At 51.3% G+C, this 21309-nt stretch overlaps 1 protein-coding gene across 2 annotated transcripts in view; it reads right to left on the reverse strand.

Moving 5' to 3' along the window:
- Positions 1 to 21309, reverse strand: part of IQSEC3 (IQ motif and Sec7 domain ArfGEF 3) — a 103601-nt gene that overhangs the window by 35827 nt on the left and 46465 nt on the right. Inside the window, exons 3-4 of one of the 2 annotated variants that reach the window (XM_040642026.1) lie at positions 12622 to 12901; positions 230 to 1356 (exon numbers count right to left, since the gene is read on the reverse strand). In XM_040642026.1, the coding sequence (XP_040497960.1) occupies positions 230 to 1356; positions 12622 to 12901 (1407 nt within the window). Of the gene's footprint in view, positions 1 to 229; positions 1357 to 12621; positions 12902 to 21309 lie in introns of those variants that run through there. The other variant, XM_040642027.1, reaches the window with a different exon arrangement.

Here is a 21309-nt window from a genome sequence, read left to right on the forward strand (position 1 = left end):
CCCAACCCTGACCATAAATTTGTAACAATTAAAAATAAGAAGTGCATCCCTACACAGCATCTCAAGGAGCAGGTGTGGCACCTATGTCACCTGGGAGGGCCCTGGGATGATGCGGGGAAATTACCGGTCACCCTGCTACCCTGTCACTGTAGCGCCCCCTACCTCCTCCCCCGCCGCCCAATGTCTTCCCAGGACTCCGGAGCTCCAGAGCCAGGGCTCGCTCACTCACATGTTGAAAAGGTTGAGGCCGATGCGGTAGAGCCGTTTGCGCAGAGTGTCGGTGGAGAGCGTGGGCGACTTGCAGCTGGCCGGGTTCTCGCAGTGGTAGCGCGGCAGGCTCAGGATCATGGCCTGCAGGGCCTCCTTGGAGGCTGAGGCCGACACTTCTGAGCCCGACTTGGCCGACTTGGTGGACGTGCTGCTGCTGCTCGGAGGCTCCGAGTTGTCGCCAGCCTCGGCCTCGGTCCCTTTCCCCACCTCCCCTGTCTCCGACTCCGCCGTTTCCGCCTCTGCCTCCGCCCCCGCGGCCCCCTCCACCACCGCCGCCGCAGCCCCAGGCGGGTGGGCGCTCAGGGCTCCGTTGGCTCCGGCCTCTGCGCCGGTGTTTTCCGCAGGCGCGTCCCCCTGCCCCGTGGTTGTGGCCATCTCGGCCTCCTGCCCCGGGGCCTCGGCCTGGTCGGCTTTGCCCACCGCGGGCTCCGCCGGGGCCTGGGTGGTCTGCGCGCCCAGACAGTTGGCCACCGACAGAGCCGTGGCGGAGGAGACAGAGATGTTCTGGTTGGCGATCTGCACGGTGACGTCCCGGAAGGCCATCATGAGGGTACTGCTGTGGCCCTGGGGCAGGCCGGCGGCCTCGGCGGCCTCTTCCCTTGGCGCTGGGCGGGCGCTGTCGAGCTCCCGCATCTCGGCCTCCAGGCCCGGTGGCCCCGCGCCCGCGTGCAGGGCCTGGTGGAGCTGGTAAGCGCCGCTCTCCTGCAGGGAGCACATGGTCTTGAGGCTCCAGGTGCTGAGGGCGTCGTCGATGGACTTGGCCAGGGACTGCACCTGCTCGGTGAAGGAGTCCTCCAGCTCGGTGAGCGTGCCCGCGAAGGTGGGCGGCAGGGAGGGCGAGCGCACCAGCGGCAGCCCCATGAGGCCGTAGCCCTCCATGAGAGCCTTCTCGGCCGCCAGGCTCTCCGCGGTGGGCGCCCGCACTTTGCGCAGGGAGATCCGCCGCGGCAGGCGGCTCTCCAGGAGCGAGTTGCGGATCTTCTCAAAGTTCTTGCTGAGCTGGTACTGGCGGAAGGCGGTTTGGATGGTGCAAGCGGCGCGCCGGGACACGAGGTGGCCCCCGTACTTGTGTTCTAGCATTTCAATCTGCGACAAGAACAGAGGAGCAAGAACGCAGTGAGGCCTGGGGGGGTCACCGGCTAAGCTTTGGCGGGGCCCAGGAAGGCACAGTGGGGGGGTCCTGAGGGGCCAAAGTCTGAAACTCTAGCATGTCACGGCCTGAGGGACTACATCCTCGTCAAGACTCCTGGAGGTGTAGGATGCAGGACTAGCTTCCGGGAGTTGGCAATTTCCGGGGGCAGGGGGCAGGGGGCTGCATCGGGTAGTCGGATCAGATACTGCTGCTGCGATGGTTATGTTAAAATGTTCATATCAGAGATCTGTATGGAAGTACTTACAGGCGAAATACACGGTATCTTGAGTTTGTATTAAAATACTCCATCAAAAAAAGTGGGACTGTTAGATGAAACAATATTAACAAAAATTGTTGGAACTGGGTGGTAGTTATCTGGAAGTTTACTACACTATTCTTTTTACTTGTGTGTACATTTAAAATAAAAACAAATTAAAAATTAAACAGAAATGCTTTAAAAAATTGCTGCTGGCCCTGTTCACCTGCTTTGTTCCTTATCACTGCATTGCAGAACTTCCTGACCCTGGGATCATCATATGGGTTTTGGGGTTGGGGTTTGATCAACAACGTGTTCCTGGTACCCAGCCCAAGGGCTGGCACATAGTAGATGCTCAATAAATGTGAATTTAATAAAAAGATGGATGGAGGACAGAGGAGTGGTAAATGGATGTGTCAACAGTGGGAGTCCCTCCAGGCTACCAGGCTGCATACTTTGGGCCAGCTCTGTTCTCAACAATGGGGGCTGTACAATCAGGACAGGGCTTGGTGGGTCGGGGAGGGGCATGCTACCACATGTGGACAGTGTGAACCCCAGAAAACTTCTGACAAGGGGCTGGTGTGTCTTCAAGGCCCTTACTCATCTCCTCCCGGCTCCATCCTCCTGCTACGGTCTTTTCTCCTCCTCAGGTGGCGACGCTTTCTCTCAGTCTTTCTCCCTTATCTAAACCTTTTAGGAAAGGACCAGAGAGACTTTCCCCGTGAGATGAGAGTGACCAATAACCTTTACCCATGTTGGCTCACCAGCCATGGCAGGTGGAATGTCTGCCTCTCACGGCCTCAACGATCCCCTGGGTTTCCTCCCTGTGGGTGTCCCCCACCTCCGGACAAACAGAGGCACAGTTCTGGCCCAGGAAATCTCACAGACACAATCCCAACCGCCAGGGAGAATCCCGAGTAAAACAGGATGAACTCAGTCCTGCCTTCAGCGCTTCCATCTCACCATTCAGGGCCCCTCCCATCCCCAAACCTGGTGGCCTTATGCTGTCTGTCTTCCCCAATCCAGCTGTCCTCTCTGAAGATAGTTGGGAAACTTAATCTTATTAAGGTTTGTGTGGCCAATAAGGCGTCCTGTACCATTCCGAGCGTATCAGTTACCTACCCTGCATAACAAATTACCACAAACTTGGCCGCTTAAAACAGCACCCACTTATGTTCTCATAGCTCGGAAGTCAGTGGTCTGGGCACTGCTCCATTGGCTTCTGTGCCGGGGATCTCACTTGGAGGAAGTCAAGGTGTCAGCTGGGACCACAATCTCACACAAGGCTCAAGGTTCTCCTTCAAGCCCATTGTTGTTGGCAGAGTTCAGTTGCTTGAGATTCTAAGCCTGAGGCCCTCAGTTATAGCTGCCTGCCACATGGTGGTTCAGCCCTTTGAGGCCAACAGAAGAATGACTCTGAGGCTTCACCTTCTCTTAAAGGATTCACCTGATTAGGTCAAGCCGCCCAGGGTGGTTTTCCTTTGGATTCACTCAGGTCAACTGAGCGGTAACCTAATCACAGGAGTGATACCCTGTTATGTCCTCTAGTCCCGTGGCACTTCCCATGAAAGGGGATTATACAGGATGTGCGCACCAGGGAGCAGGAACCTCGGGCCTTCAGAATTCTGCCTCCCATAACGATTGTACAGTTGCCTACGGCGTTTTATCATGTACCCAGGATCTCCAGGGAAACATAGAAATTTCTGATATCTCAGAGGCATTTCATTGTTGCTTTAACAGGAATCACGTCAGAGGGGAGAGAGCACTATAGCTCAGCTCAGTGTCTTCAAAGAACTCTGGCAGGCTCCCTGAGGTCTGGAATGGAGACTGGCCTTGACCAGGCAGGAGAGCCCTCTAAGAGGAAATGTACAGAGTGAGGGGAGCTGACCATTTAACTGCCTCCTTCCATCAATTTCTGTCTCCCTCTGACCCTTCCTCTAGTACCAGGAGAAATGGACACCAGGTAGAAATTCATATTTCTTTCCTACCTGGCCTACTCACATTTCAAGGGAAACCCTAGGCCCAAGAGCATTCTCTTCAGGTTATGAGGTGCTATTGACAACAGAGGGAAGGTATGAAATCCCATTGCCTGCAATGTTTCCAGAACGGGAAAGATGTTCACCCCCCTGGCACAGTGTCATCCTACCTGGAGGCAGAAGGCTGGCTAAGCCTAGGAGACTTCTACCAGCCAGTGTTCCAATGTTACCCAAGCAGAGAAGAAAACCAGATTTTAAATATCTTGAATCTGTTCCCATCAAATCCTCCACTAGACTGTAAGCCCCATGAAGGCAGAGACTTCGCCACGTTCATTCCTTTATCCCCAATGCTGGGAGAGTGCCCAGCACACAGTAGGCCTTCAATGACTATTTATTGAATACATTGAAGAATTAATTGCAAAGTTATCTTTGTGGCTCTCAAAAACTTCCCTCATCCAACCTATAACTTTCTTCTCCTGGAACTGATGCATTTCGCTTGCAATTCCAAACTCTATGTGTCACTGGCCCCGTTCCGCCTGCCTACAGACACTCCCAGATCTCCCCAGGCTAAAACATAACTCCTCTCAACTTCCCTGCTCTGGAGCACCAGCCCAATCTCTTTCTTTCTATTTTCCACCAAACCTCTTGGAAGATTAGTCTATACCCTCTGCCTCCTTCCATGAACAAATGCCTAACTGCTGGTCCAACCTTGTATGACCTGACTCCCCAGGATCTGCCTCCTGCTCCCACCAGTCTTCTAAAATGATTCTCACGAAGGTCACAAGAGACCTTTAATTCTGAAACCTGATGGTCCATCTTCCACCCTCCTTCTTCCTCTTTTGCACAGCTCTTGGTATTTTTATCACCTTGAAACTGTCCTCAGCTCTCATGACCCAGTCTACCTTGTTTTGCCTGCTTCCGTACAGCTCTTTAATCCTATATTCTGACCACAAAACCCCTAAGCATGCCAGTTACAAGTCACATGTGGGCCATCTTCCACTCTGCAGACACATCTGAATTATTTTCCTATGCACTTCTGGACATTCTGTGACTTCTATGTCAGACGTCATTAGAGCAGCCTCTGGTAACTGGTAATTAACAACTAATTAAGAGGGACGCTATCTCAGGCAGAGCATTTGTGGCAACTCTACAGTTGTCCTGCAGGCTAGTGTCTTCTCACCTCTTGTGTGAGAAACTTGTCCTCTATCACAACTTCACTCTACTTTAATGGACTGATGAACAAGCCTTAGGGGACATACTCAAGCCCAGATCTGCTTCTTCCCTGCTGGTTGACCTTGGGCAAGTTTCCTAACATCTCTGACTTTGGGCTTTCTTATCTGTTAAATGAAACTAATCCTACTGACTCTGTAGCTTGTTATGAGAATCAAATGGTTTCATATAGCCCTTGGCACATAATAGGTATACAGTAAGTGGTAGCTATTTGATGACAATGATGATTATGTGAATGACTCTCAAATTTTCATTCCTAGACTTGATCCTAGACTTGCATTTCCAACAGCCCATGGATCCCTCTGTTCACCTATACAAAGCCACCATCTTTCCCCACCTCCTTAAACCAGCTCTCCGTGATGACTTTATTTGCCTACAGAGCCTTAACTGCTATGCTTTCCAGGCTGGGAAACTTGCATTTGTCCATGGGTTCTCCTTCACCCCAGCCTCTGCATTTGTCAGCCTCAAAGCCTTTATTCCATGCACCCCTACCCCTAAAACCTTTTGCATCATCATGACCAGCCTGCTGCCATGTGGGGCTGTCTTTGGCTCCCCGCTTGGACCACTCTGGCAGCCTCCCCACTGCCTCCCTGCTTCTTTCTCACACCTACCATCCACCCTACATTATCCTCATCAAGGCTCTTGAAGAGCAGATGTGAACACAGGCCTTCAGCTTCTTGAGATCACTGCCCAAAATAAGTATAAATGCTTCCTTCTGGCCTTACGACCCTGCGCAATCTGGCCTCAGCCTGCCTCCCATCTTCTACTACTACGCCAAGCCAAGCCTGTGTATATACCGGCTGGACCTCTGCTCCTCCCCCAGCCCACACTAGGCCTTCCTGCTCTGAGCATTTGCTCCGCCCTGTCCCTCAGCCTGCGATGTTCTCTCCTTTCTTCAAGACCTGTCTCCGTGAAGCCGTCTCAGTCCCCCGACCAGACGGGGAGCTCCCGCTTCAGGTGCCCGCAGAGAATGTTGTTTCTTACTTCTCTTTGACACTCAGTTCTCTCTGCTAATCTTTGTGATATTTATCTGACCCATCCTTCCTTCTCTCCACCCCACCAACCCCGACTCCAACAGGGCATAAGTTCTTCGAGGTCTCTGATCCATGCCCAGCACCCAGCGCAGAGCCTGGCAAGGAGCAACTGCTCACTGTGGTATTTGAACTCAGTTCTTGGATCTTCTCCATTTGTTCCAGTGCATTTAACACAACCATCTCCCATTCATTCCAGCCTTGTGCTTGCTACAACCCCAGCCTGCACTGTCCCCTACAGTTTCTTTCCACCCTTTGCAGCCCACCCTCAATGTTCTCTGTATTCCCACAGACTGTACCTCACAGGCAGGATGGTATTATGTCTCCACATTCCTGGTGCCCAGCATCGAGCCAGAGCCATGGCTCGGGCTTAATAAATGTTTGTGGACATGAACTAAACTGAACTCTGTCCTATGTCCCAGGGGAAATAAAAATCTAGGGTGTCTTCCGGATCTGGGCTGGGAGTCAAATGTCGCATCCTCGCCTTGCTCCCCCCACCCCCCGCCGCTCCCACCCACCAGGGCTCGGGAACTTGGCAGGGTCCCAGTTCAGCTTTGTATACCCAGCCAGGCCTTCCCTACCACCCTAACCCTTTTTTTTCTTAACCAGGGCCAGATCAGAGAGCTAAGAAAGATGGATATGGGGGTGGCAGGTGGCCCCAGGGAGGGAGGGGTCTCTGGGCCCACTGGCCTAAGAGCAGCTCAGCTCACTTCTCTCTAAACCCCATGAATCATGGGTAATTGTAGCCTCGCCTCCTCCCAAGAGAGCAATCTCTCAGCTTCTGCCAGAAGAAGAGGTGGAGGGGAGCTCGGGGGGTCTCTGTCTATCTAATGAGCCTCTCAGTGTTAATTAGAACGTGCTCCCTCTTTTCAGGTTGCTGCGGCAGCTGAGCCTGAGGAGGGCCACAGAGGGGGGGGGGGGGGTGCAGGGGGACTGGAGTGCTGAGGAAGGAGGGAGCCAGGCTGGGGTGGGGGGTGGCTTTCACACGTGAGCAAGGATTTCCTCTGATCCAAGATTTCCCAGCTGAGAATGTTAAAGCATTACATGGAATGAGCCTGCAGAACTTGGCAGGGGAAGGCTTACGTGAGGCTTAGGAGCAGACAGTCTGAGGTGGGGGCCAGGGCGGGGGGAGCGGGGAAGAGGAGCCCAGAGATGCTAAGGGTGGTCCCCAAGGAAAGCTGGCCGGCACTGGGCAGGCTGTGACCCCTGCAACTTCCCAGTGTGCCCACTTCCCTGTCCGCTGTCCAAAATATAGAAAGTGCTCGACACAGCAGGGCACTGAGGCCTGCCTAGGAGCAGGGCTGCTCTTGGGAACCTCTCCTGACTCCAGCCAGTTAGGGGTGGGGGGTACTAATGCCTCAGCTACTCCTAAGTCACAGAGACTGTCTCAGGTAGAGCTGCTGCTGTGGGAGCCTGCTTTGAACCCCAGGTTGGGCTCCTTGCTGTCTCCACTGCTCCCACAGTGCCCCATGCGCCGCTTCCTTGGAATCTATCCCTTCACTGTGGTAAGGCGACTGTGGTAGACTCTGGGTAAAATCAAGGACTGTGGAGTCCCAGCCTTGGTTGCACCAGGGATGCACACCTAGGGATGTGTCCTTGGATGAGTTCCTTGACATGGCTAAGCCTCAGTCTCCTCATTCCTAAAATGGGGGTAGCAGTAGTCCCTAACTCACCAGGATAGCATGCAGATCTGGGGAGATAATGCATAGGAAACGCTTAGCACCTTGTCCGGCATGGAGTTCGTGCTATTGACTCGCTAGTACTGGTTACATGTCAGCACCCACCACTGGAATGAGCTCCCTGACGCCTGGGACTGTGTCTTTTGTATTGTGGTGGCTCAGGCCTTGCACATAGCAGCTGTGTGATATTGTTCCCTGAAATGGATGCAAGTGGACAGAAGGACTATCTCTGATGAGGGTTGCCTTCACCATCATCCTCTGTAGGCTGGCCCTTTGGTGCCGTCCAGGGCCGTGGTGGGACTTTCTATCTTTGGAGGAGGAAGGAGCCTTAGATACTCTGGTACAATCCTTCACTTCACCAATGAGGAAACTGAGGCCAGAGAGTTGGAAACATAACTACCCCTTCTCCCCTTGAGAGGTACCCCCGGGTGAGGCTGGACCCTGAGTCTTGGGTAGGGGAGATCAGTTGTAGAAGGGGCTCTGTCCAAAAAGAGAGCATGACTTCCACCCAGGACCTGATGTCAGGAGCAAGGCCTGGATGCTACTGACCACAGCTGCGTGGCCCCCTGGCTTGGACAGCACAGAGAGCTATGCCATTTGGACATCCAACATGAGCTCCAATGGGCTGCTCATCAGCGGTGGCAGAGAACAGGTTACGAACTCCCTCGAGAGCCTGGATGAATTTGGAAATCACTCAGGTGCCCTATGTGTCCTCGCCACACCACTTTCCTCAAGGACCCCCCCCAAAAGGGACCTGCATGCTCCCTCTTTGTTTCCCTAGGTTGTAGCCCCAAAGATCACTGTGAGATGAAGTGTCAGAGCTGAGGGCAGAGAGAACGGAGGATGGGAGAAACTGGACCAGAGGACCTTCCCACTGTGTGTGTATGGGGAGAAGCCGCAGGGGCTGGGTAACAAGGATGCCCAGGGGTGGACCCATTGTTTCTTTTCTTTTCTTTTCTTTTCTTTTCTTTTCTTTTCTTTTCTTTTCTCTTCTCTTCTCTTCTCTTCTCTTCTTTTCTTTTCTTTCCTTTTCTTTTCTTTCTTTCTGTCATGTGTTCCTCCAGCATGGAGCATGTCCTAGGCACCAGGGACTGTGCTGGGTGCAGGGAAGCAAAGGTGGGCAAGAGCAGCATGTCATCTAACACACAACTCTAGGGAATGCTCACTCCTCACACAGACTATGAAGGTGTTCTGTGCACAATCTGCTCAACTCTGTGGCCGCCCTGAGAAGGACATAGTCCTTGCCCTTATGAGTGGGACAGCTCTCAGGTGGCATAGAGTCAGCAGTGAGGCCCTCCTTGAAAGCACACAGCCAGGCTCAGGGATACTGAGCTGAGATGTGGAGTATGAGCAGAGATCTCCCAGGTAAAGTGTGATGGAGGGACAGGTGGGGAGTATTCCCAGCAGAGGAAATAAAATCTGTCAATGCCCAGAGACACAAAATAGCACAGAGATCTGGAGCAAGGCAAATAGGAATGGCTGGAACCCCACATGGGAGCGGGGCAGGAGATGGAGTTGTGTTTGGTGGTAGAAGCACCTGGAGAAGTCTTTGTCCTACACATGGTGAGGAGCCATGGAAGGCTTTCAGACAGCAACATACCATGATCAGATGTGCTCTCTTTCAAGAGGACTCAGCGGCAGAGTGGAGATCAGGTTGGAAGAAGCCCAGCTCTAAGTAGGGGAAACTGTGGGGCTCTGCCAGGGGTTCAGGCAAGAGATGATGGTGGCCTACCCTGGGGTGGGGACAGTAGGGTTGGCAGGAAAGGGTGGGGATTTGGGAAAGAGTGAAGATGTAGCATCAGTGGGGGTTGGGGATGGAGCAGATGTGGAGGAGAGAGGAGCCACAGAAATTGCCTAGGAGTCTGGACTGGCTGATGGAGCAAGACTGGCGGGTTGGTGGACTAGGGAAATACTGATTGTCCAAGATCCTTCCAGTCCAGTCCAGATCCAGTCCAGTTTTTGTACAGGATTTGTGCAACTGGTGGGACTGGCGGCATCAGAATACTAAATCCTAGATCTCAAAGAAACCTAGAGCAGAGTCAAGTCCTGGCCCCAGGCTTCACACAACTCTCCCTCTTCAGCTCACTTAGTATATTCCCCTTTTCATCCTTGACCATCTTCTTCATGTCAGGCACTGCCTCAGGCACTGGGGATATGATGATGAATAATAAGTCATGTGCCCTGCCTTCAAGAAGGGGTCAAGTCAACAGGGAATGAGGATATAGGGCTGAAGGGCTATGACTAGGAACAGTTGGGTGCTAGGGGATCATAGAGAAGGGGCATCCAGCACAGCCTTGGAGGGCAGGGAAAGCTGGCAGGAGGAGGGAGGAGAACCACAATTCTGTCCCAAAGTAAGAGAAGGAGTAAATAAGACCAAGTGCCACGTGAGTACGGGAGAAGGAACGTTAGTGGTAGAGGCAGAGGGAACAGCGTGTACAAAGCCCCAAAGAAATAGGAGGCAATGGAGGCCCAGAGAAGTTAAGCACCTTGCCTGAGGTCACACAGCTCATTTGCAGAAGAGATAGGAGTTGAGCTCAGTCTCTTAAAAATATGTGCCATATTTTTAATCAGTTTTCTCTAGCCCCTCACTTTTTGCCCTCTTCCTCCCCCACTCCAGCCTATGCTTGGCCAAGAGAGATACTCAAGCCAGGGGAGTTCCCTCAGGCTGGCTTCACTCAGCATGAAGGCCCCTGTCACAACCTCTACCAACCCTCACCCTTCCCACCCCACTCCTGCTGGCCCAACATGCAGACCCGTCTATCAGAATTATGTCCACTATAAAAAGGTCCATGATACCAATCAGAAACCTGTACAACTCTCCATATGACACTGTCACTCAGAATTAAACTAATTCTCCTGCCAAAGCCAAAGCATGGGTTTCCCTCAGTTTTATTGACCAGATACTCCTTAAATTGAACAGCACCCTCTTTGGGGGGCAAGTAGGGACCATTTTTTTCTTCTTGTTACCTCACTCTCTTGTTGCTTTGCACATCATAGTTATTCAAAAATTATGCATTCGGTGAGCTTTTACTATGTCCAAGGCACTCTGCGAGATGCTGGAGGAAGGGTATAAAGATGGATAAGAGATGGTCTCTGTCCTCAAAGAGCATAGTCATGTGGAATTGAGAAGACTTCTTCTCTGGGCCAACTGACCACCCACATCACACTGTAGTGTTCCAGACGCACTGTCTGCCAGCCCCTGCCTGGGCATTCCTGGTAACACAGACACACTACCTCGCAAGCAGGGTGTTCCATATTTTTAACAGCTCTAATTGTTAATTGAGCTAAAAGCTTCCTTTCCTGTAGCTTTCATACGTTAGTACCACTATTTTTGCCTGGAATGATAGAAAATATATCTAATCCTTTTTTCACATGCCAACTCTTCCATATTTAAAACTTGTTTTCATCTACAATTTCTCCATATGACTCCAGCCAATCCTATTTTCCTTCTTAGGAGAAACTTGGAATCCTTGGGATCTTACTTCTCTCTTAAGTGAAGCCCCAAGAATCAAGGATAGGCTCCAGATGGGCCCTCACCAGGAACTCGTGTGGGGCTGCAGCCAGCTGCTCCCTTATCCAAGGGGCTTTATCTACCCTTCTGTGAAGGCTGATGGACTTACTTCTTTGGCAGCTGCTTTACTGGTTATTAACTCCTTTTGAGCTTACAATCAACTGAAGCCCTAAGGTCTTTCTCCCAGGACCAAGCCTGCCCATCTTATACTAATGCTGTGGGCTTTTCAAAGCTAAGAGAACTGTAGATGTTTTCCCCTATTTCATTTAGTCTGTTTCACTTAAATCTTTACGTCCGGTTAAGATTTTTACAAAATCTTGGATTCTATCACCAAGGTATTGGCTGTACCCTTTCAGCTTTGTGTCATCAGAAATTAGTGCCTTGTCAAAAACGGTTGAACAGAACAGGATCAAGGACAGTGCACCACTCAACTCCCCAGGAACTGGCATTGATGAAATTGGCATTGATGGGAAAATCAACGTATTTTTGAGAATTCTGTTTGAAAACAACCCACTTGGCTATACTGTCATCTAATCTACTTCCTATCTTGTCCACATATAGATCATGGGAGATTTTGTTAAATACTTTACCGACAGCCGAATGAATGTGCCACCTACAGCTGGCCTTGATGCTGAGGGAAAAACTGAGGTTGGTATGGCCTGACTCAATCTTAGTGACCTTTCTACTAGCTTTCCTTCCCAAGACTCACTTTGCCCATTGAGTTAAAGAATGGTTCTTTAGAGCCTACACACTGTAGAGCTAGAAGAGACCTTGGAGATGATTCAAGGTCTAATTCCCGATTTTGCTGATGAAGAAACCAGTGCCCAGAGTGCTTAACTGGCATTCCCAAAGTCACAAAGTTAACTAGAGCAAGACCAAGGATTGGATCCTATGTCTGTGGCTCCAAGTTCAATGCTCTTTCTAAACAATACCTAGTCATGATGTCTTTCTCTAAGCATATGCACATGAGTACACACACACACACACACACACATGGGATTTGTTCTCCAACAGGACAGCTTTGGTTAATCTTGGGAATCCTCAATCTCATTGGAGGAGACCACTGTCTTTGCACCTCATTTGAACCTATGTGTGCCTACACATGGGGCTTGCCCCTCTTGTGGGCACGTAAGTGAGGCTATCTCTTCTAAGCAGCAGGTGGAGGTAGGCGCTTCCCCAGAGAACAGTGGACCACCTGCCTCAAGGTCTGCAGGGGGTGGGGGGAGCAATTTAGGCCTCCTGCGCCTGGCAAGAGGAACAGAGCCCTGAACACACTGCCCAGGGGACTGGCATTGCTAAGGCATGACCCCTGCCGTGGAAAGGCTGGTTCCTGACAAACTGGGCTACAGGGAAGGGCAGAAGACTTAGGACTTAAGAAGACTTAAGACTTCTCTCCATTTGGGAGAACTAGTGGCAAAAGAAGGGTACCTACAGCAGAGGTGGGCCCAAGTGGGGAGATCCCTGGTACCCTGGATAGCCCCCGAAGGCAGGGCCCCTTCACCACCCTCCCCACCCCCCCTTGGAGGCCCTGGGTACCTGTTTATTCTTTAGGTCAAGGGAGAGCTCGTAATCGGAGGCGTTAGGGGCGTGGGAGCAGAGCGCCGTCGCCAGGGCAGGCTGCTGCCGGCCGGGGGAGGCTGCGTGGTGGGAGCCAGCCCTCGGGGAGGCACCCCCCGCCCCCGGCCGCTCCTCCTCCTCCTGCAGCTCCTGGGCTTGAGCCTTCGGGGCATGGGCACTGGGTCTGCCGGCTGCCACCGCCGCCGCTGCCACCACGGAGTCCTCCATGCCCCCACCGGCCTGGGCGCAGGAGCCATCACTGTGAACAGAAGGCAACGGTGCTCGGTTGGGGGAGAGCGGGACGGGGTGCATGTGGGTGCGGGGGGAGGAGAGAGACTGGGCACTCTGGCCTGGCCTTTGGGGCAATGATGGGCCTTTCTAGTGGTGGGGGCTTGTGGGGTTGCCTCCTGCCATCACTTCTAGGGAGGGGCTACCTTGGCAGGGAAGAGCTTCAGGCAAGGAGGAGAGCCTGCCTTTGAGGAGGGTAACGCCGGGCAGAGGGAAGAAGCAGCTGTACTCAGAAGCAGTGTGGTAGAGTGGGGAAGAGTAGGCTGCCCGGGTTGGAATCTGGACTCTGATGTATTAGCTGTGAACAGGCTATTTGACCTCATTCATCTATAAAATGGGCACAGTAATAGTAGCTACCTCATAGGGATGTTGGAAGGCTGGAGTTAGTTAAAGTTCTTAGAACAGAGCCTAGCTCCTGGTCCCTGCTCCATGTAAGTGTTAACGATCATCATTATCAGTCATCCAGCTCCCTGACCAGTGGCTGAGGCAGCTGGAAAGAAGCTGATTTACACTGAACCAGCTCCATATTTACACTGCCCCAGTGACTGTGGGGAAGTAGTGATGCTTACAGGCTTGGCCTGGGCATAAAGCCCCTCCAGGCTGGGTGGTCACCAACTTTTTGGGGCTGAGTCTGTGAAGAGGAGGGTGCTTGCCCTGCAGGGTCTAGGGAAGCATCTGTTCTTGGCTCCTGGCCCCTCCTCCCCTCCCACGGAGCCACCAGCAGACTGAGACCTAGCTGCTGCCCACCTCCCTACTCTAAGAAGATACCTGCTGGCTGGAGCCCCCACACCCAGCTTGTCCTGGGGAATTAATACACTCAGGTTGTTCCCCTCCCTGGCTAGTCTCCAAGTTCTGCACCCCCCAAGGCCAAGTGCGAAGTCATCTGTCCGTGAAGCCTTTCCGAGTGAGTCCAGCTGTAACTGCTTCTCTGCAAGCACACTAAGAGCCGTGCTTGGAGAGTCCCTTCCTATTTCACAGGAGGAGACGCACTGTGGCTATAGCATGGGCTCAAGTCCAAGTTCTACCCCGATGTGGCTTCAGTTAAGCTGGTTTTTCTCTGAGCTCCACTCTGGTTGTCTCATCTGTATAGTGGAGTACGAATACCTATTTTATGAGGTGATGATGAGGGGGAAAGGAGTCAGTAGGTGTAAGCTGTTTAGCACACTGCCTGGCACAGGGTAAGTGCTCAATAAGTGTTCATTTTTATTTCTCCATCCATCCCGCCCTAGCAGCCAGGGCCTGTATTCTATTTTATCCCTGCTCTCCACTTCATGCCGGGCAACTGGTGAGTGCTCAGTTAATACTTGAGAAGGATTAATTGCAGGGAGCACAAGGGCTACAGGGATGGCCCCTACAGAAGACAGAGGTAGATAATCAGGACTGGAAGGGACCCTGAGGTCATCTAGTCCAGCCCTCCAATCTGCCTTTTGTACAGATAAGGAGCATGGGCTCAGGAGGTGGGTGGCCCTGGTCAGAGAGCCAGGCAGCATTAGGGCTTTCTTCTCCAAAGGCTTTGCCTCCATGTAAGGTGCCCCAAGTCATGCCAGAGAAGAGACCTCTTCCTGTTGCTTCCACCCAACTTTGGAGCCTCCTGGTACTAGAATAACCACACATGGGTAAATAATTCTTTCACTCCATCTCCATCTCTCCTCCCAGCACTCTTCGGCCTCATCACCTTCATAAAGGAGAGCTCTTTGGCTAGCCCTAGCAACAAGGAGCCTCAAATTCCCTAAGGAAACCCTCCTTATGCATGTTTCTTTGCTCCATCATTTCTTGTATGGCCATTAATCAAGGTGTGTAGTTGACTGAGCTCTAAACATCTGATATGTCTTTTTCACCAATATCACTAAGAGGTTCTTTTTAAGACCTGACTTTAACTCTTGTCATAGGACTTACCTATTCTTTCCACTGGGCACACAGAAATAGCTCTTCCCTTTCCTATCACAACCTACCTCCAGGGAGCACCATTCAGTCTCATCCATCTCTTCTATAGACTATCCTTGGTACTAATACCCAAGCCTCCTCACCCAAAGAGGTTTTCCAGACTCTTTAGAAAACTGGTGGCTACTTGGGGCTATTCGGAGTTGATGCCCCCAAATAGCAGTACTCAAATGATGGTAATGGAGGCAGGTAGATAAATACCCTGGCTTCCTCGTCCCTTGAGGAATAATCCAAGGCCCATTCCACACCATCTCCCAAAGATGCCCAGCAGCCAAAGCAGTGACTTGATCATTAACGAACATGTACTGGCTTCCTTCTCTTAATCTCCCACTCCTACATTGGCACTTCTTGGAGTCACCTTGTCCCAAGTAAACTACTTGTGTTAAACCAAAACAAATTTTAAAAATAGCCTTCTTTGTGGTCCACCCTTCTAGATATAGACAGACTCCAAGGCCGCCTCCTGAACTCATTCATAGGACCTGGGAATTAGGAGACCCCTTACTGTCATCTCCAGCACATACACATGCATGCATACGTAAACACACACACACACACACACATACACACACACACACACACACACACATACACACACACACACACAGATGCATACACAATGCTTCTAACTAGCTCTGTGGCCTTGGGTAATTTGTTCTTCCTTCTGGGTCAGTTTCCTTACTTGTCGTATGATGGGAGCTTACTTATCCCTAAGCTTAGAATTCTGGGAGCTTGGATTCCAGTGCCAAGGCCAGGCCACCAAAGCCCACCAGCCCCAAGGTTCCATGCTCTCTGGCTGGTAGAACCATTTCTGCCTTTGCCCACCTCTACACAAAGGGACTGAGACTGTGGCCCTCCTGAGTATATGATGAAAAGTATTAGGAAGTGGACCTTGTCTTTGCCTTCTCTCCTTAGACTTCTCCACAGTCTTATGTGGTACAAGGTGGCTATTGGAGACCCAGAAATGCTGTCATCAGCATGGCAAAATTAAAGTTATATAGTGGAGGGCAAAGAATATCGGCTTTGGTGTCAGAAAGACTTGGGTTAGAACCCTGGTTCTGCTACTTGCTATGTGACCATGGACAATTTACCTAACCTCTTTGTGGCTCTATTTCCACAAAACGGTCATCCTAATAATTCCTTTGCAAGGCTGCTGTGAGGAATAAATATAGCTTGCAAAGAACTTAGTATAGTACCTGGCACAGAGTAGTCCTTGAGAAGTGGTGACAGCAGTGGTGGCTGTATTCTGAGCTGGAAACCTACAGCATGGAGTCCCAAAGGAATCCCCAGAAAAACAGCACGGAGAATTCCTATGTAGAAACGGTTCTCAACATTTAGCTACCTCAACCTTCACAAAACCAAAACAGTAGGGTTTTCCAATCATATCTCATGGTCTTTCCCAGACGTCTAGACTAACTCTCATGATCTTTAGGGAGAGAAGTGAAGGAGAATTGGTTTCCCAAGGCTCCCTCCCACCTTGTTCTCCACCCACTGGAGCAACAACATAGTGAAGGGCCTTGGTCTTGGATGTCACCAAGTCATGGGATCCATGATCTCGGAATCCATACATATTTACCACCTAGGGGCAGGCCCCTTGGCTGTACAATATGGGGCCTGCCCTAGGCAAACATCTGTCCAATGCTCCTCGTGTGGATTTGTCTTTTAGTCACTTAGGGAGCAATGGAGACCTGAGTACTTAAAACCTCTATGTGATGGCTGAGCATCAAAATAGTGTTCCCAGCCTCTGTTTCCCTCTATACCCCATCTATAAAAATGGTCCAAAGAAAGAGGTTAGAATATTCATCCTAGCTGTCATAGCTTGGAAGGACCATCTACTTCAACTTAGAAACCATCTATTTCAATCCTAGTCTCATATGGAACCGGAAGCCCAATGTTCCAGTGCCCAGAACATCACTCTTCTCAAGACAGGCTGTGACCCTTAAGTGTCCAGAGTTGGCTGGGCTGACCTTACATCATGAAGTTCTATCCCTAGTGGGTCAGATTTCAGGCAGCCTGGGATTTGGGCAGGAATCACGTGAATGGGATTCACTCTGTGACATGCATAGCTTCCTGTAAGGAGAAGGGAAAGAGAGAAGGGAGAGGGATCCTGTGATCTTTAGCTATCTTGGGCTCATTATTCAGCTGTGGAAGCAGATTCCTTGAATGGCAGCCCACTAGCCTGGAGAAACTTAGTGTCGCTGATGGCGTAAAGGAGATGCTAGTCACACAAACATTTCCTGGGTTGGGATGCCCGTTCAAGAAGGTAAAAAGAATGTGGACGGCACCAAAACAAGAGGGTTCTGCGAAGGCTTTGGTTGTGCCCACATGACATTAGGCCAATACACACACAAGGACCCAGGCCATCCACAGGGTTAATTCCACCCATGAGAATACAGGATGTGAGCATGCAAATGAAAGTCTTTGGGAAGCATGGGGGAATAAGTAATAAGTAGTTGCTCAGGGGAATACTACATGTGCCCAGGACCAGAATGACCTGTGTGTTAGAACTGAACGTCACATCAGAGAGGATCGCTCAGAAGCTGACTTGTGCTCAGAGGGATGATAGGGGCTTGCATAGCATGATGTATATATGACTCCCTTGGGGTTCCAATGACCACTCGCTCCTGTCTATCATCCCTGCTACCAGAATTGACTTCTTAAAATGTAGATACTTTAATATCAATCCTTTGCTCAAAATGCATCTGTGACTTCCCAATACTCCTGAGATAAAGTCCACTGGCGTGGACTTATGAGCACTAGTGATCTCACCCCAACCTCCCCTTCCAGCCACATTTCCACTTCTCCACTCCAGGCACACTGAAACTCTCCCCAGATCTACCATGCATTCTCAGACCACCATGCCTTAGACGTGACCTTCTTCTGCTTTGCAATGCCTTCTCCTCTTCATGCTCCTACTCTTCTACCCCTCCTTTCTCTGCCTCGTCAACTCTTCCAGGACTCATTCATTGCCCCTGTTAAGAGTCAGTCCCACCCTCCAATGTGCTCTAATAATTCTTGGCACTCGCCTCTATTTCAGCGATGATCGCTTTGTGTTCCAATTATTCAATGATGTGTCTCTCTCCACTAGACTACGCCACGTATACCTTTTTATCACCGGTGCTTATCACAGTGGGCTGGCTCATAAGACATGTTTAATAAATGTTAAATGAAAAGATAGATGGCTGGATGGGTAGATGGATGGGCATCATTTAATCTCTCCTACTTTCCCAAGGGCAGAGGTACTAAGGGGGGCTCAGTGATGCACCGCCCAGACCCTCCTTCAGGGAATGACTTGTTGTCCAGCTCTGGCAGTGCTGTTGGAGCCTGCCCTCTGCCATCAGCCCCATCAGTCCAATCAGGGATGGTCTCAGCTGCATGGAGCTCCTTGGCCCAAAATCACATCATTCCTGGGGCAGTCCAAATCCAGTGACTGATTAAGGTGAGGATATAAAGGTTCAGCCATTTTTACCCAATGTGGGGCAAGTTTGATAGGTCATTCTCATTTCAGAGCCCGCCTGGAATTGGCTGGGGCTTCTGTTGGACCCCCATCACTTGGACTTCTCCTTTTGCCCCATGCTGTGTTCCTGCCTTTCCTTCCATGGGTGGTGATCTCAAGTGCATCCTCTAGTAAACATTCGGCACCCTCAGCTCAGACTCTGCTTCCCAGAGAACCCAATCAGTGACAGATAACTAGTTTTCTTTCTTCTTCCTTTTTCTCTTGACAGCCAAAATTACCTGGGTCTGCCTGCCCACTGACCCGTAGAACCTTTCCCGGTTCCCAACGCATTTGAAAGAGCTCTCTTACCACAGAGTTCATGCATGCCAAATTTTACCTCCACATTCAGAGGCTTTAGAGACCCCACAGACCCAGGCTAAAAACACTATTCTGATGAGAAGACTTGGCTTATCTTCCATATGCTGAGGACTGTGCCAAGGGCTATAGGCAGCTCTGGTCATACAGAGAAAGTGTTTGGGTACCACCCGACACAGAGCTTTCAGACACTGCTTATTGTTATCCTAACACGGATGACATCCTCTTTCACAGGTAAGACAGCTGAAGTGGAGTGAGTCCCCTGGTTCTGCAATTTACTAGTTGGCTGACTTGGGCAAGATACCCAACTTTTCTGCACCTCAGTTCTCTCCAGAGAGTGAGAAAGAGAACATGAGCTCATAGGTGGGTATGCTGGCCACAACGGGAAATGCAGCCTTTCTATGAGGACAGAGTACGAAGGAGGGCATGGGATCCTGGCATTTGTGCTCACATAGCCCCTGCCAGGGAGCTGACTCAGGTCAGCAAGTGTCCTCCCTTGTGCCCAGGCAAGGCCATGTTTCCCACTGCCAGGAGCTGGAGGGACAGGAGTAACTGGTGCGCTGCGTGAGGGCTGGGAGAGGGCACTTCAGCCCACGCTGCCCTACCAGAGGCTGGCTTGGGTGGTGGCCCTTGGTAAGAAGGTGACGGAAGGAATGAGGAGGCCCCTGGAGGCCCAGCTTCTGAGGGGCTTGTTGGTGTTGAGGGTGGGGGGCCGCTGGGGGAGGCTGTTTTCCCTCCTGTGTAACAGAACAGTAATTACTAGGCACCTTGCTAGGAGGGTTTGGAAGGCTGAAGGACTCCTCAGGCAGGAAGGAACCCCAGAAGGCCTGACCGATTGTACCACATTAGCCCAAACTCTGCCAGCCTTTCTTAAAGTGCTTCTGGGACAAAGAACCTAGGCATTTTGCAGACAAAAGCTAAGAACATGCCTCACGTATGAAGATTTTTCAGCCATTACTGAAACACTTCTTTTTCTCCCATGTTTGAATCAGTAAGGTGGTGTAGATGGTCAGAATAAGGGCACCGAGCAAGGGAAGCCGAACGTCCTCCAGGTCCCAGGTGCCCCTGGGAAAGCTGAGGTGCGCAGAGGGCCGGGGCTGCACACAAAGTGGCCCTGCGCTCATTCTGAGGGCAGGCTAGAAAACGCTACGTGAGGTGGTGGCAAGAGCACTGGGCTGGGAGTCGAGGTCCAACCTCGTCTCTGCCCGCAACATTTGGTATCACCTTAGGCCCACCACTTCTCTCTGGACTTCTGTCTCCTCTCACGAAATGGACAGTTTGAGCAAGCTGCTTTGCCATCTGGAAGGAGGGAGAGGCTCCACTTCCCCTTCCCTCTCTGTGGGCCCCAGGCCCACACTGCACCGTCCCTGCTCAGTGGCTGGTCTCTGGCTCCTCTGCCCTCAACACCCAGGACGCAGCAGAAGCCTCTCCTGGCTTCCCTTACGACATCAATGTAAGCCAGCACCTGCCCCAGCGAGCCCATGGCTCCCTGACCTCCATTATCCAAGCTGGAAGCCAGGTCTCAGAATAGACAGCCCCGGAGCAGGGCAGCTGTGGCTTCCTGGGCTCATTCCCTTGCAGAAGCTGCCCTGACTTCATTGGCTGTGACAGATGCTTCTCCCTCCCCTCTCCCAAGGACCCTGAGAGAGTAAGTTTTTCTCTCTCCTGTTGGCTCCTCGGAGACACCAAGCTTTGGTCTCTCACAGCTGTTCCCAAAAGGTGTTGGCTGGTTTGGTTTGCCGGTAGGGATTTCCTGTCAAAGGAACCACAGTCCTTCCCTGGACTCACACCTGCCCCATATCCAGGCCCACAACAGCACGGCACACATTCAAGGTTGGTTGCAGGAGCCGCTCCGGCATACTGTCCCCAGACGTCCACTCTGGAATCCTCCCCTGCCCAGCTCACCCCACAGCGGAACGTCAGCACCTGGGCACGTCAGAGCCCGCAGTCCTCCAGGGAAGCCTCGTGTAGAAGTTTCCTCAGGACACCTCCCTCGTAGGCTCCCAAGCTGGCCACACTGACTAATACCATCTCATTGCCACTGGAATCCTAATAGTCTTGAGCATTTTATTTCCTCACAAATAGACATAGATCTGGAAGCAACAGCAGGCTCTAAGGACATCCTCCCCATTCCCTGTCCCTTCCCCAAGACACAGCACCCAATTTCACAAATGGCATATTTCTCTTAGCCCAAGCACGGAGAACTCGCAGTGTCCCTAAATACACTTCAGATTTCCTCACCTTTTGTGTGTGCTTGTGTTATTACCCCTAAGGGGAGACGTTTCCCATGCCTGACATCCTCACGGTGCCCAACCCTGCAATGAAGTTCCAGAAACACTGCCTTTAAATCCGTCTCTGAGCACATGGCGTATAGTCACCGCAAAGCTGGTGCAGACAGCACTTGATATTTACAGCCTAATAAAACTCTGGGTTTTATTTAATTTTTTCTTTTATTATGAGCCATTGTATATATGCAAATATCAGTAACATATATAAGGTATAAAGAAGAATATTCACTTGTACCCAGCTCGAGAAACGGCACATGAGAAGCCTCCATACCCCACGTATTCCTCCGGCTCTCCTCAAAGGAATCTTTGTCCGGAATTTCTGTTTATCATTGCCTAGCTTTT

The sequence above is a fragment of the Ursus maritimus genome, unplaced genomic scaffold (assembly GCF_017311325.1).
Source record: "Ursus maritimus isolate PB19 unplaced genomic scaffold, ASM1731132v1 scaffold_26, whole genome shotgun sequence".
Lineage (NCBI taxonomy): Eukaryota > Metazoa > Chordata > Mammalia > Carnivora > Ursidae > Ursus > Ursus maritimus.